At 59.4% G+C, this 14,984-nt stretch overlaps 5 protein-coding genes across 5 annotated transcripts; 3 read left to right on the top strand and 2 right to left on the bottom strand.

Annotated features, from left to right (window-relative positions):
* Positions 1-125: 125 nt before the first annotated feature.
* Positions 126-1,188, bottom strand: A1Q1_05148 (uncharacterized protein; the record flags this gene model as incomplete). The annotated part of the gene is made up of 2 exons (XM_014321955.1): positions 126-636; positions 782-1,188. 2 exons carry the CDS (start codon positions 1,186-1,188, stop codon positions 126-128), a joined length of 918 nt encoding a protein of 305 aa, XP_014177430.1.
* A 997-nt stretch (positions 1,189-2,185) lies between these two features.
* Positions 2,186-2,434, top strand: A1Q1_05147 (uncharacterized protein; the record flags this gene model as incomplete). The annotated part of the gene is made up of 1 exon (XM_014321954.1): positions 2,186-2,434. One exon carries the CDS (start codon positions 2,186-2,188, stop codon positions 2,432-2,434), a length of 249 nt encoding a protein of 82 aa, XP_014177429.1.
* Positions 2,435-2,541: 107 nt separating this feature from the next.
* A1Q1_05146 (uncharacterized protein) lies at positions 2,542-5,645 on the top strand (the record flags this gene model as incomplete). The annotated part of the gene is made up of 3 exons (XM_014321953.1): positions 2,542-2,706; positions 2,769-2,988; positions 3,043-5,645. 3 exons carry the CDS (start codon positions 2,542-2,544, stop codon positions 5,643-5,645), a joined length of 2,988 nt encoding a protein of 995 aa, XP_014177428.1.
* A 5,886-nt stretch (positions 5,646-11,531) lies between these two features.
* Positions 11,532-13,169, top strand: A1Q1_05145 (uncharacterized protein; the record flags this gene model as incomplete). The annotated part of the gene is made up of 1 exon (XM_014321952.1): positions 11,532-13,169. One exon carries the CDS (start codon positions 11,532-11,534, stop codon positions 13,167-13,169), a length of 1,638 nt encoding a protein of 545 aa, XP_014177427.1.
* Positions 13,170-14,243: 1,074 nt separating this feature from the next.
* Positions 14,244-14,943, bottom strand: A1Q1_05144 (uncharacterized protein; the record flags this gene model as incomplete). The annotated part of the gene is made up of 2 exons (XM_014321951.1): positions 14,244-14,444; positions 14,623-14,943. 2 exons carry the CDS (start codon positions 14,941-14,943, stop codon positions 14,244-14,246), a joined length of 522 nt encoding a protein of 173 aa, XP_014177426.1.
* Between the last annotated feature and the right edge of the window lie 41 nt (positions 14,944-14,984).

Raw genomic sequence — 14,984 nt, 5'->3', positions numbered from 1 at the left:
GAGATGTCTGACTTTTTCCAGCCCAGTGTACCTCGAACGTCCACTTTTGTCTGTAGTTTAGGAGGAAACGTTGGTAGAACTGTGATACCCATGCATGCAATGCGGAAATGCTAAATCTACGAATACTACTTCTTGGCCTGTGGCTCGGCCTGGATGACCTTGTCCCTTGGCTCGAGCGTGCCAAACACGTCCTCCACCCTCCTGACCGAGAGGACGACCTCAGCGCCAGACTCAGTGAGACGGTCGAGGCGCGCCGAGTCCTTAAAGTCCATGCGGTAGGAGTAGTGATCCTTGTTGAGCCGGCTGGCCGAGCCGGGGGAGTTGACCCACAGCGACAGCCACGAGGTACGCTCGCGGATACCGCTCGTCAGCGGCCGTCCGAGGACGAGGTTGGTGCTGCACTCGCTCCGGGGGATGTCGCGGCCGCCCTTGCCAGCGCCGCGGATCATCTCCTGGCCCATGGTGCGCATCCGGATCGTGTTCGAGGAGGTCTCGCCCACCTTGCGGATGAGAGAGAGGCGGGTGACGAGACGCGAGCCGAGGAGGGCCGCGCCAAGTCCCATTATCGTCGTGGCGGTGATCGCACCGGACAGAACCCAGGTACGCAGCATGTCCTGCGGGATACCGAGGAAGGACCTGAGCGTTAGCTAGCTTTTCCGACTGCCTAGCTGAAGCGCTGGTCTTGGCAGAGTGACTTTGGCGGTGCCGCAAAAGTGCCTCATAGCCATGCCTAGTCTTCCAGCTTGCTCGCCTCGCCCCGCGGGCTCGGCTGAGTACTCACCACTCCGGTGCTTTCGGTGCGTCCGGGAATTGCTTGGCAATGTACGCGCTCGTCTCGCGGTCGCTCGGCATGACGATCCAGGTAACAACGCCTCCGAGCCAGAGCACGGCAAAGACCCACATCATCCTCGGGTCAGTGCTAACGGGACGCGCAAAGATGACGCGCTCCTCCTCCCCATTTCCGAGGGGTCGCCACGGCCACTCCGCCTCCGTCAGCTGGTTGCGCACAGGGCGCTGCTTGACTGGTCTCCGCGGGGTCGCATTGACAGGCGAGGTGGTCGAGAGAAGGCGGAGGCCAACGAGGCTGGCGGGAGAGGGGGCGGGGCCACGGGCCAGAAGGATCGGTCGTGATGAGGTGGCCAGACGGCGCAGGGCGAGTCGCGAGGGGCCGACGCCGAGAGCGAGCATTGTCTTAAAGTAGTTCGGTCTTGTCGGAGAAGTCCTCGAATCCGAAATTTCAGATGAGCGTCCTTTCGTCCTGTGGTGGTCGCGCCGACTTCGGATCAACGCGGCGTACTCGGTCTGGGTTGTGTCACGTGATAGATGAATGGATGCGGGGTCATTATTATGGAGCAAATTGCATCCGCTGGATCCGATGGACCTCGGGGTGCGCGTGCCTCGGGCATGGAAATGGATGGCAAGGCCGAGGCTGGGTAGTCATGATCATGTCGAGAGATTAGTTTATCGGCACGTTCGGCTGCAACGGCGACGGAGCGAAGAGAAGAAACCTGTGGCCGAGTAGTTCCTGCTAGTCGGCAGAACGAAGAGAAGGCAGGCACATGCACCGAGAGTACGCCGCTGCAGACTACTCGCGTCGGAGCTACATTCCAGGAACCAGGAGGGGGAAAGGCCAGACAGCTCCAAGCAAGAACAGAGGAACACTCCTGGACTAACGACTAAGGACTGGGAACAGTTGACTAATGTTCTTTTGTTTTTCCTTGTTCACCCCTTCTTCCTCTCGTCGTCTCCCTCTATCCCCGACTATCTCACTTGCTAGCCCTCTCTTGTCGAACTGCTGCTGTGTCGATCATTGCGTACCCCGCTGCTTCTTCCGCGTCATCGCCTTCCCCTTTCTCCTTGACTACGACCTGGTGTCTCGGCTACGTCGCTATATCTACCCACCACATTCAACTCCCCGGCTCCGACATTTCATCCCATTCACCCACACTCACTCACGCTTACGCCTGGCCGTCGGCTCCAGTCAACCATCATCCCCTCCATGTCTCTCTGATCCCTTCCCTCTTCACTCTGTTTTATCTGCACCTTCCACATCAACACACTCCTTCACACTGCACTAGCCATACACTCACCGACCCCGTGTCACTGCCGACTCGGACATCTCTCAGCTGAACATCCATCATCTCGCCTTCCCGGCCCCTGGCTCACCTCAACCGTTTGACCCAGGATGCCGGTCCCGACAGATATTCCAACGCGACCAGATCTGAACGGTGTCGTGCGCGTCGACCAGGCTGGTCCTTCGCAGCCGACACAACCTGCCGGCCAACCGAGCGATGTCGCCGGTGTCCTTCGCCGAAACCAGGCCTGTCTCGCCTGTCGCCGGCGCAAGCTTGTGAGTACTCTCTTTGATCCCTTCCCTCTTCACTCTGTTTTATCTGCACCTTCCACATCAACACACTCCTTCACACTGCACTAGCCATACACTCACCGACCCCGTGTCACTGCCGACTCGGACATCTCTCAGCTGAACATCCATCATCTCGCCTTCCCGGCCCCTGGCTCACCTCAACCGTTTGACCCAGGATGCCGGTCCCGACAGATATTCCAACGCGACCAGATCTGAACGGTGTCGTGCGCGTCGACCAGGCTGGTCCTTCGCAGCCGACACAACCTGCCGGCCAACCGAGCGATGTCGCCGGTGTCCTTCGCCGAAACCAGGCCTGTCTCGCCTGTCGCCGGCGCAAGCTTGTGAGTACTCTCTTCCTTGTTCTAAAAACAGCCTGATGCTGGACCGCACTGACCCTCCGCAGAAGTGTGATGCTGTGCGTCCGCACTGCTCAACTTGCATCCGCTCCTACAAGCACCTCCTGCGCACTGCACCGAGCACGAATCCCGTTCTCACCTGCGAGTACGACGACGACAAGGAGAATAATGACGGTGACGAGGACGAAGCAGAGGCCCGCCGAAAGCGCCGCAAGACGTCTGGTAGCCGCAAGAAGGCAGACGAGGAAGCGGAACTGGAGCGCGAGCGTCTGAACAAGAGAATAGGTTAGTGCCGTTGTGGGATCTGGATCTGACGCCCAGCCGACCTCGAGGCGCAACTCGCCCGCAAGGATGCGAATCCTTCCCCGCCCCAACCCCCGCAGGCACAGCAGTGGACTGGCGCGCCGATACCGCAGGTCGAGTCGCCTACTGCCTTCCTGGAGATGCTCTCGTCTGCGGCGTCGAGTGCGCCGACTGCCAGGCCACCAGACGGCATGGCGAACGGTGTTCCGAACGGTGTGCCGGGCGTGCCGAACGGGATGCCGAATGGCGCCTCTGCGGCTCCAGGCAGCCCCTATCAGTCTCTCTGGGTTTCAATGGACCGCTCCTTCGTCGAGCCGACCGGCATGACGCCGTACCTGGCATTCAACGAGCCAGACGTGTTCCCCGGCGAGATCAACCCGGCAGCGCAGGGCACGACAGCGATGCTGTCACCTGGCAACGTGTTCAACTTCCCCTCTCCGACGCCGTGGCCGTCAGCCGATGTGCTCGAGAACAGCATGCCGAACGGGTCGTCGAACCTGGCGACCGCGCCGCCGCAGAACAGTCCTAGGACGGCCGAGGCCGCACAGAACGCCTCACCAACGCTCCAGAACAGAAAGGCGTCGGGACAGGCGGATGGATCGCCCGAGGAATCGGGCCTGGACAGGCAGGCACTGTTCGATCTTTTCTATCCTGGCTGGCCTAAGACGCTGCCAGAGCCTGTGGTCGTGAATGCGCTTGTCGAGGCGTTCTTCGACGTTGTCCCGTCGATGCCGCGCATGCTGCACAAGGGGCGGTTCATGACTCGTCTGAGTCTTCCTCCAACACACAGCAACTTCCCGCACCCTTCCCTGCTGCACTCGATCTGCGCAATCTCGTCCGCATGGTGCGATCCCAAAGTCTATGACCCCAACGGACAGGCGCCGGATCCGACAGCGACACGAGCGGAGTTCTTCTCCCGCTCTGGTCCGACGCCAGCGGCGCCAGAAATCCTTCCCTTCAGCCTGCGGCACGCCGCCTTTGCCAAGGACGCGATTCACGACGGCCTGAACACGGGCAGCCGCCTGTTCGACGTTGTCCGCGCCATGATTATTCTGAGCCGTGTGTTCATTGACGACACGCGCATGCTCGAGACGTGGACGTACATTGGGCTCGTGTGCCGGATGATCTTACCGCTGGGTCTTAATGTTCGCTCGGCGGAGTTGTCGTTGAAGAGTGTGATGCTGCCTCCGCCGCATGACGCACTTGAGCGCGAGGAGCGCAGAGTCGTCATCTGGCTCGCGATGTATCACGACACGATCGCATCCGCCGCCTCAGGGTGGGGCACATCGCTCGCTTTGGACGAGCTGACCGTCCCGCTCCCCGTGTCCGCCGAGGACTTTGATGCGGGCAGTCCAACAATGCCCGGAAATTCGCAAGATCTCGAGTCGTTGGATCTCTACATCAAGCACCCCGTCGCGGACCCGCTCGTGATGGCACTGAAAGGCGGCGTACTCCTGAACCGAGTGTGCAAATTCGCGCGTCGGTGGAAGAATCGGAGGTTGCGCGACCATGATGATCTGGACGGCATGCAGCGACCCGAATTCCGAGAACTGGCCAACGCAATCGCGTGTCTGCAAATGTCCTTCCCGCCTTCTCTGCAGGACGCTGGAGTGGTCAATTCGCGGCGGCAGCTCAATGTTGATCTGATCTCGGCACACGTGATTCCGCACACTGCCATTATTTATCTCTACGAGCCATTTGCGGACGTGACGGACCCGAACGACCAGCCCGGCCGCCGTCTCCTCAATGCTGCTCGGAGCATTGTTGGTGTGATCCAGCAGTTGGTCGGAGCGGTGGGGCAAGGCGCCACGAACCTCAGTGCCGTAATGCACAGTAGCACATCCGTGGCACTCGTCACTGCAGCGCGCACACTCCTGTTATTCTACAGGCACGCTCTCAATGTGGGGGACCAGGCCCAAGCCGATTCCTGCAGGCACGACATCGAAACTGCCCGTCTCGCACTCGCGCAATACGGCCAGCGCTTCAAGATCGGGTACCACCACGCGCAGCTGATCGAGTACTTCCTCGACCGGGCCACGAACCCGACGTACGACAAATTGGCAGCGCACTACCCAGACCATCCGCGGCAAGGCGCGATTCGTCTCACGCCGGACGCCAATCTGGGCCTGTGCATTCTGAATGCGCTGAACATCAAGCGGGGATACTGGAAACTGCCCCAGGCGGGGGTCACGCCGGCCATGACGGGGCTGCACTCGCCAGAAGTGAGGATGTACGACAGTCCTCAGTCCCAATCGTCTACTGGAGCGGCGTCGGCGTCCTTGAACTTTGGGACGATGCCGCCGCCCTCGGGGCCTAACAACAACCCTCCCAACCCCTCCCTCAATGCCAACCAGGCCCCGGGACAAGGCCAAGGGCAAGCGCAAGAAGGCTACGGCATGATGCCCCAGTCCGCCTCCCAGCCGCAGCCCAACCAGACCCCCCGGGTGTCGGTCAGCTCCCAATCAAGTGGGGGGTATTGGGACGAAGCCGCGCGACAGTGGAACGAGGGCTCGGGGGCAAGTATAGTGCCGCTGGAGAGCTTGAGTGGGAACCCTTTGCCGCCGTTTGAGAAGGGCGATGTTGCGGGTCATGGGCAGAGTATGGAAACTACGGCGTGGTAACGCATCAGGAGAGGGGAGGAAGGGGTAACGCAGGGGACATTGTATTAGAGATAGTTGTAGCTGAAAGCATAGCATAGCAATAATGTATCGTTCTTCCTACGGACATGGACGTCTTTCTCTCGTTGTTGTGCCACGGGAATCGGGGCCAAAGGACCTTAGCCGCCACTACCGACTGTGTCCTGTGTGTTGAGATATTCTGGAAGAACATGCGTCCAAGCAACCATTGCATGTGTTTCTGATCATTGTCTGAATTATCTGCACCCCATGCACTACCCGTGACTACCCGTAACTACCCGTATTGAGCATGAGTGAGCCTGTGTTGAAAGTAGGCGAGGCGAGGGCATGGAGGGAAGCAGAAACGAAAGTGCGGAACCAATGCGGCAAAGTGGCTCGGTCATGCGGAACAGGCAGTGTGTGCGGAATGACGCCAGACCGATTTGGCAGAGTGCCACACTGCGTTCTAAAGAGGGATGGAGGGACGGATAAACCTTCCTCCGTACGTGTTCGCTTGCGTCGCTTACACTATGCAATAAACGTCAGAGAGGAAGCCAGACCATAGTGAGATGGGAGGGGTTTGTCAGCACTCTCAGCATGTCATTTGTGATGTTTCGATGAGCTGATATGTGGTGGTCAGCAATTAGGGCTCGTGGGATTGAGTGTTCTGTGTTTTGCTACAAGTCGTTATGGGGGTGGAGCGGGACGTACGCAGTCGTCTATTTACCAGCGCGGAAGGGTGATAGTGAGTGTCGCCGTAGAATACTTACTAAAGCCAGAAGTAGAGAGTGCGTGGGGCAGCTATGCACCGCACAACTCTTAGTTGGATCACGGACAGAGCGCAGAAACAGAAAGGCTCAGAAAGCAGACGGATGGCAGGAATCAGAGTAGGCGGCAGACGACGGGTATCTAAGGCTTTTCGTATTGCGGCGATCACAGCGACAGAGGTGCTATGACGACAACCTCGCCAGTCTGGAACGACCGCTTCCCTTGGAACGACTATAGTGGAACACTACAGAGTTTGTTGGATTTTCCAGAGTTTCGAGGAGTGCGACTTCCGAAAGAATGCGATGGATGTTGGCGGGGAAGACACCGAAGACACCGCCCCAGTTTGCTGGATATGGGGATGTAGCCTGCTCAACACTGCAAGAGAGAGAGAGAGAGAGAAGTTTACGACGAGGCGCAGTGCCTGTGACCAGCACATGGAATGTTTGGGATTCCCAGAGTATTCTGGATTTTGCTTGCTGCGGAATGAATATTGCGACGTGGAAGCGGGAGGCTGGAAGAACTCGGGATAAACTTTGCGCGTGAGGTGATGGGGTGTGAGGCTGCGATGTGTTGACACCGGAACAGGGAGCTGTGACGATTACAGAAGCCCCCAGGATGGTTGATGCGAGGAAGGAGGGAAGGCAAACATGGCAAGGATGATGGAGTGATGTCAAGGAGCCGTGTCAAGGTTCTGGGGTGCAGTCCTCAAATGTCGCGGAATGGCGGAGTCTCCTTGGCTTTTCGGGGATCGTAGTTGTTGGAACAAATGGGGAATGGCAGGAACCAGGGGGTATTGTGGAGCCATAACTTTGACGTACTGGAAACTCTCGTGTGACGATGAGTGGGGAAAGGAAGACAAACATGACAATGCGGGGGTTGTGGGGAGTGGGAAGACGTCGCAAAATAGTGTGGACTTATTCTGTTCCTGTTCCTGCAATGTGGCGATGTCTCGTGCCGTCATGGACCATTGTGGACCTTGCAGAAGGAATTGCGGGGGAGGGAAGAGGGAAGAGAAACGGCCAAGATATAGCAGAGCACGTCAGGCAGAGTGTATCCGGCGATCGTGGTGAGAGAGACTGCGGAATGTGGACACCATCTGGGTTTCGGGGATCGGCACGTCCCAATGGCGTCGTGGCAGGAACGCTGGGAGACCGTAACCGCATCAGGCAAGTTGTGACGAGCGCAAGGCGTGGCGTGTGGCTACAATCTGTGCATCGTGGCTACATCCCGACCTCACGGGTCCTTTGCCCGCCACGAGCCCCACTACGTTCAGGATTAGGCAGTTCTCCAGCGGACACTCGTGCGGGAAGAAGAAGCTGGCGTGGCGGGGCCGTCGCCGCTATCTCTGACGCAAGGCCGAGTAATCCTTCCTCCGCTGGAGCAAGATCGCTCCACTCCTTCGGATCACTAGTTGTACCTTGTCGTTTGGAGCTGTCGTTTGTCCTGACATACCGCGGAGCAGAGTGAGGCACAGCGACAACGTTCTGCCGTGTAGAGTTACAAAGGTTGCAAAGGTTCTGCCGCAATGTGGCTGCTTACAGCTGGATGTTTACGTTCGTGGCAGTCTTACGATAGCAGTATCTGATAAGCTGGCAGTGATTTGTCAGTGGGTGGAAGTAAGCGAGGATGGGGGAGGGGTGTGACTGATTTGTAACAAGTGCGGAAGATGAAACGTGGCTACGTTCTTTTCGTCCAATCGTCTACCTACTGACCGATTCTGACCTACATGTCTACGCACTCATTGCGGCCGCGCACGATGCTTATAAAGTGATCTGATTTGCGCAGACACTACAGCATGGCCAATGCTACAGCAACATATTTTTCAAAGACCCGCCGAGGCACCCAGGACGGCAGATCGGACTCGGGATGATGGGAGGGACCGCGTCTGCCTCAGATCACCATGGGGTGACCTGCACTTCTGACTTATGTCAAGAGTACCTCGTTGATAGTGAGCACATCTCCTTATCAATATGAGGAAGTTCGGCCATTCATTGTGAGTTTTCCGAGTTCCCAGATATTGTGTGACGGGACTGTTGGCCAGTCTGCCACTCTCCCATTGCGAGTAAACACGCACCTGGCACGGCCTGCGGCCGATGCCATCTCAGTCATCCCAAATCGCGGGCTCCGATCAGTATCACTGGATTAAGAAGAGGGAGCATTCTGATCCATCAGGAGTAGGCAGGAGTTCTCCAGGGATATGCTAATTGGCGGCCATATCCCGACCCAACCCTCCCTCGAGCGACGGTGTCCCAGGACGAACATTCTTAGCGCTAACGAAGCTACTACGTCTGCTTTTGGGACTCCGCTCTTCGCGTATTGTTCTCTGCTAAAACGCCAGGCATCGGAATCGGGGAGTCCGCGCATCTCGATAGCCAGAATAGCCCAGCGTAAAGCCGCTGATTACTTCAACGCTCGGCCCACGAACATGACTGGGTTGATGCCGACAATAGCTAAGGTCTCCGTGGAGACTCCGGCCCAGGCGCGTTAACTACCAGACTTTCCTGTACACACACTGCTTGGCGCTGCCATAGCAAGCGGTACGGAGACACCTCAGTGGCTGCCCTCACGACAGACCTCCGTTTGCCAGGGCACTTCGAGATAATGGATGAGAGCGCACAGGTGACGATAAGCGGCATGCCCGACAGCCGCTGAACTGGCCCGGTTCTTTGCGCAGAACCCCGGTATCCTTTGACTGCGGCCAACGTCCAGTTTCCTGCTCCGCCACGAAGTTCCGACGTTTCGATAGTGGCAGTGACGCTCAGTTGATGTCCTCAAAGTCCGCCGACTACCATCGGCAGATTGCGCCGTGTTCTCCGGGCCCGAGCGTATTGGGAGCTTTCACGAGGGGGAAGAAGGGGTTTACACAAGATGCCTGGTAGGTCGTGTACGAAGTTTACGCCGATTCCAGCAAAGACGCACCTCCCGTACACCTGTTCGGCTACCTTGGTCGATCTGGTTGCTCCGAAACAGGCACGCCTTGCCGCGAGCTTAACTTCGATAAAGCCTGGTAATGTTCCGAGAGGCTGTGAGTAAGCCGTCACCTCATCATGCACATTCAGGTATGCCGAGCTGCAGTGAGCAATGACAACACTGGCATTTAGCATGCGCCCGGTGGAGAGAAAACAAGTTTGGAGAAGCGTGGATTCGGCTGCCAAGGCCGATTCACACACCGGTTGGCGCTGCGTGCACAGTCACCTCTTGTCCTGAGGTAGGGCCGGCGTACCGACAACTGAAGTCAGCAAGGAAAGCGTCCCGATATCTGATATCTGATAGCTGGCAAGAGTCAGCGTATGCCTTCACACCTGGCTGGACGCCTCCCGCCAAATGTGACTTGGGTGTCTAATCTGAGCACCTGTGGTCGTGGGCTCAGTGGAGAATGAGATCGGCAGCTGCGATGAGCTCATACTGCAGAGACTTCAGGCACCTCTCGATCTCTCGATTAACGCGTATGAACGAGGAACAGCGACGTAGAGGAAAGACACATCCGACAGATCATCGACATCACGATCCGAGGGTCATTCCCCTCCTGCACATGCGCCCAGCAAGAGTCCAGACCGGCCAGGCCTCATCCGTCAGGTCTTGCGCTTTGCACATGTTCTGGAACTCGCGGCCGGCCTGACTGGGGCGCAGGTACGGTCGGAGTCTGGAATCTGGCTCTTGTGGACTCGTGGAAAGATCCGGGGCCTCGAAAAGCTGCGCAGTCGTGCAACAGCGCTCGCAGTGCCTGCGCCTTTCAGGACGCCCAGGGCGACTGATTTTCACGTTCTTCACGTTCTTCACACTCCTTCCTTATCACTCTTCGGCCCTCAGCTCCACTCCACTCCAGTCATGTCCACTCAGGCAGGCTGGAGGGGACGACGTCTTGCGGAGAAGAGGACAGCCCGATGGATCCAACGGGGTGTGCAAGTTGACCGTGCCCACGGAGAGGAGAGCTCGAGCCGCACACGAAGCGGCAGGGAGCGATCGGTCGGACCGGAAGCGTGCCAGGGATTCAAACCCTGACCCGAGGGTCCCTGCGCAGTTTCGTCCCCTCAGCGCCTCAGCTTGGCGCTTTGAGGTCTCCCCTCGCCCGTCGTTGTGTGCGCGTGTGCATGGCTGACGATGGCTTGGTGTATGTCTGGGGATTGCAGATCTTGTGTGTGAATGTGTCATGCACACAGTGTGCAGAAGGAAGATAAGCATAACCATCGAGGCACCGAGCACCGAGCAGATGGAGTGTGCGGGACGCGTCGCACGACTCTCTCGCGGCACGCGTTTTCCGCCCACGCCACCACGGCAGGGGCCCAGCGTCGACTCTCTTCCGACAGAACAGAGCTAGCCGCATCTAGTGCAGAGGACGTTCCGCGCGTATCCGTGCACCACTTAATTCCCGGGGACCCGAACCCGGGCAATCAACGGCCCATTGTTGCTTTTCGTACCGGTCGTGGTCGTATCGTTGGCCACTGCTGTGAGCTCGGACAGCACTGTGAACCATGCGCTGACGCGCCCCCGGTGCGTCTATCACTCAGAGGCGTGTCGAGGCGCGTCTGCACCACCCTAAACCATTTTGAGGTGCCGGAGTGTTCCATCGACGCCACGTTTCCAGACAGGACAAGAATGCGTAGCAGGTTGTCTGCATTCTGATTGCAACAGGACGCAAAGTGGGATCAGGCAGGTAACTGAGTACGCGGGCAAGGCACAGAACCCGAGGATGAAGAAGAGGTAGGGTGAGTGCCAGGGACGGGGGCTCCTGATTTCCATCACCCTTGCCGTGCAAGGGCGCAAAGGGGGAGTCTTCGACAAAAGACCTCGAGAGGACGTAAAGCTGCACCTCGGAACCGTCGGCTACGCGCGTTTGCTAATGGAGACTCTACGGCAAACCCAACTAAGCTTTGGCGCCCTGAACCCAACTCGATCCTCACCGGCCAAGTTTGTTGTCCACTCCATCCAACACTCCATCATCCATCACCTCACTACTTGCCTTCTCTCCATCACTTGTCTCCGAAAACATCCTCACTCCGCCTCTCCGACCCCGACCCCGAATCAATGTCCTCCTAGCCTTGCACCCCGACCACCCACGACTTCTCTCAGACCAACCCGACTCTCTTTATCCAGTTTCCTCGCCAGCCTTTCTCTTCCGCCAAAATGGTGCATATGCCCCTCGTCCACCGCCAAGTCGCCGCCCCGAAGAATGGAACGGCATCGGCAAACCCTTCCTCCTCAGCCCCCGCCAACGTGAAGACGCAGTTGTCGTCCTCGCTTCCGCCACCGCGCACGCCTACTCCGACACAGTCACCCAAGGCGACGACGTCGACCACACATGCCCTCCCGTTAGCGGTGGGCACGTCGTCGGTATCAGTCCCGAAGGGCGTGCTTCTGAGCAACGGAACGGCGGCGGTCGGACCGCTGTTATCGACGAGCCCAGTACAGCCGACAACATCGGCGACGTCTTCGTTCATCGAGGAGGAGGACATCAGTATCGATATCACCGAGATTGTTGCCATCCCCACCTCGACCCCGCCACCGACACCAACACCCTCTGCTTCGTCCGGTACCACGACAGTTCCGCCGATAGCGCACACGAGCCTTCCGCCAGCGTCCAGTTCGTCCGCCGCCCCGTCGGGCACAGGCATGCTGGACACTGGTGCGTTGATCGGTATCATCGTAGCCGGTAGTGTGATTGCACTCTCGCTCTTAGGTCTGTGCATTGCGTGCGGCGTCCGTGTCCGGCGCAGCAAGCGCACTCACGCCCACCTCGACGACCTCCCCGCCATTCGCGCCGAGTACCCGCACCCCGTCCGGCCAATGACACAGGTGACGCAGGTGACGCTCCCCGAAGCACGGGACAGCGTCTACACTCGCCGCGACCTTGCGCCGCCCCGCGCCGCAGAGTTCGCTCCCCCGATGAGGAGCCATGCGGCATTCGGTGCACCGCGCATGTCCCGTGCCACGACGACGTCGGCGTGGACGGACCACAGCGAGGCGGACGCCTTTGCCCATGACGGAAGCACGATCGCGCGCACACTCTCGACCGTCTCACGGCCGAACTCGGAGTACGACCTCGAGAACGACCCTGGGGCCACCTTCCGCGCCTGCCCCGGTACGCCCGGCACGTTTGGCCTCCCGGCCTCTTCCTCTTTCGGCCCGTACTCTCACTCGAACGCGAACAGCCTCGACCTCGGACCGGCCATCAGCGCCGGCGCGGCTGCTTATGCGGGCTACGCGGGATCGAACTATGCGACGACGAGCTCGGGCTACGCGACCAACTCGGGCTATGCTACGAACTCGGGATACTCTGGCTACCAGTCCTCGGGTCCCAGCTATGCCAACACGTACCAGTCCTCTTCGCTCGCGGGGCCCAGCTTCGTCGCGCAGGATCAGCCGGGGCAGCAGCGCGTCCCCGCACCGCGGTTACTCGTGGACACGAAGCGGACTCTCGCCGAGAATCCCTCCAGCCCCTTCTACGAGGGTCCCGTCGCCGGACCGAGCCACTCCCAATCACGCCCGCAGACGGAGTACACGCAGATTCTGTCGCCATCTTCCTCGACCGGCATGGGTACGCTCGGCGGTATGGGCACGATGAGCTCGGCCGCGTCGCCTTTGAGCCCGACAAGCACGAGTGGATTCAACCAGCCCCAGGCGAGCGGCTCTGGACTCCAGCGCGGCCCAACAATCATCCGACATGCCGACGCCGGAGCGTTCGCCGACGCCGTGCCAGATGACCGCAGCGAGGTCCACCTCCCCCCAGCCTATGGGGACATCTACGGCCCGCCGGCGGCGTAGAGCGCCGCGACCCCACATCCTGAAGTACCGCGGGAGCCAAGGGCCCCGAGGACTTCTACGCCGCCGCAACACCCCGGCACGAGTTCGCACCACGTCCGCCGGAGTAGCGGGCAGGCGCGAACCCTTACCGCGCGGGCGGGATGGGATGAGTGGATCTAGTTTGGCTGGCCGGGCGTCAGCCAACCCACCTATAGTCTGCGCCGGCCAAGGCGGCGCGCCTCCCCATCCTGTGCCACTTGATGTTAAACGGCCACACATCGCATGCGCCCGGAGCGCACCCTCGCCGCGCGAGGGCTAACGAAACACGACCTCACGACTAAGCATACACTCTTTAATCCGCCACGCACTGTTGCGGCACTCTTCGTCCCCTGTTCTGCGCTCGCGCAGGCACCACCCACTTGGCACCAACTCGCCACGACATTCACTCACACTTCGGCAGGCAGGCATTGTCTGCTACGACAACTTGCCGACGCAAGTTGGCAGTAGACTACACGGCATTTTGTAACACCATCACTACATAGGAAAATCATGGCGGCGGGCCGCGATGCATTTTGGCTGTTGTACGGATCGTCTGAGCGCGTCGACAGATGGGCGAGGAGTGGCTGATGAACTGAACTGATCTGAACTGATCAGAACTGATCTGAACCACAGGCGCAGAGCTGGGTGGGCTGAGCGGGTTGGTTTGAGCTGAATCACAGGCGCAGAGCTGGGAAAGGTTCTGGCCTACAGCCATGCTCAGAGCAGCTCACTGCCACTCGGCTGCTGACTTGAGACCTACATATGGCTGGGTAGACAGGTGGGAGAGAACCCATGTTGAATGTTCGCCTAAGCTGGCTGGATGAGAGTGATGAGATAATGGGTCTAGTGCATTGTTGGGTCTACAGTTTGCTTCTTCATCTTTCCTCCACAGTCTGCTTCTCTCCTCGTCGGCATCGCCCTCGCTCCCCTAGCGGACAAGCGGACAAACGTCGCACTCGCACTCCTCGCTCCGCTCGTCGTGCTCGCCAGACTGAACGCCCGACTCGCTCCCTCCACCCGCTCCTCCTGCTTCGCTCGCTGTGCTCGCTCATCGGCTTACGTGTCCGTAACAGCCTTGACGGCGGCAACCTTGCCTCCGGCGCGGAAACCGGCCGCATCGCGCCCGTCGTCGCCGACTTGCGGCGCCTTGATCTGCACCTTGTGCCCGAAGAGCGAGCCCTTCAGCGATGTCGCCGCGGAGCCCAATGTAACGGAGAGAAGACCCCAGAAGACGCCTTGCAGGAAAGGAGAAATGATCTGGTGTCAGCTTTCATGGCCCAAGCCCTAGCTGCTCTTCCTCCTGCCTTTCCCCCGCTTCTTGAGCTCTCGTTCGGAATGCGTCGAAGTGCGACCTCGCGCACTCTTCAACGGGGCCTTTGACACACTCCCCTCTATCAAGCTACACTCGGCTCGCTTCGCTCGCTCCGTGACTCACCTGATCCTTGATCGTCACAGCCAGCACCCTTCCCCAATCCACAACGACCGGCTCCGCATTGTAAATCGCAACGGCCGTCTCCTGGTTCGACGGCTTGTCGAAGCGCATGCTCCCGTCCTTCTCCTCGGTGATGACCGCCCTCCGCTTCGGCGACACGGCGGGCAGGATGCTCTTGAGATACGCGACCTCGAAGCGCAGCTCGGGAACAGGCGGCATCGTCTGGCGCACGCGCCGGCGCACAGCCTCCACCTCCTTCTCCCGCTCCGCGCGCCGGGCAGCCGCTGCTGCTGCGAGTGTTGGTGACAGGCCCGGGAACGACATGGTGTGCGATGAGGGTGCAAGGCGACGGGGGAATGAGATGA

Source organism: Trichosporon asahii (genome assembly GCF_000293215.1).
Source record: "Trichosporon asahii var. asahii CBS 2479 unplaced genomic scaffold scaffold00071, whole genome shotgun sequence".
NCBI classification, from domain to species: domain Eukaryota; kingdom Fungi; phylum Basidiomycota; class Tremellomycetes; order Trichosporonales; family Trichosporonaceae; genus Trichosporon; species Trichosporon asahii.
Note: the sequence above shows the minus strand (reverse complement) of the source record. Positions and strands in the feature narration are given on the sequence as shown.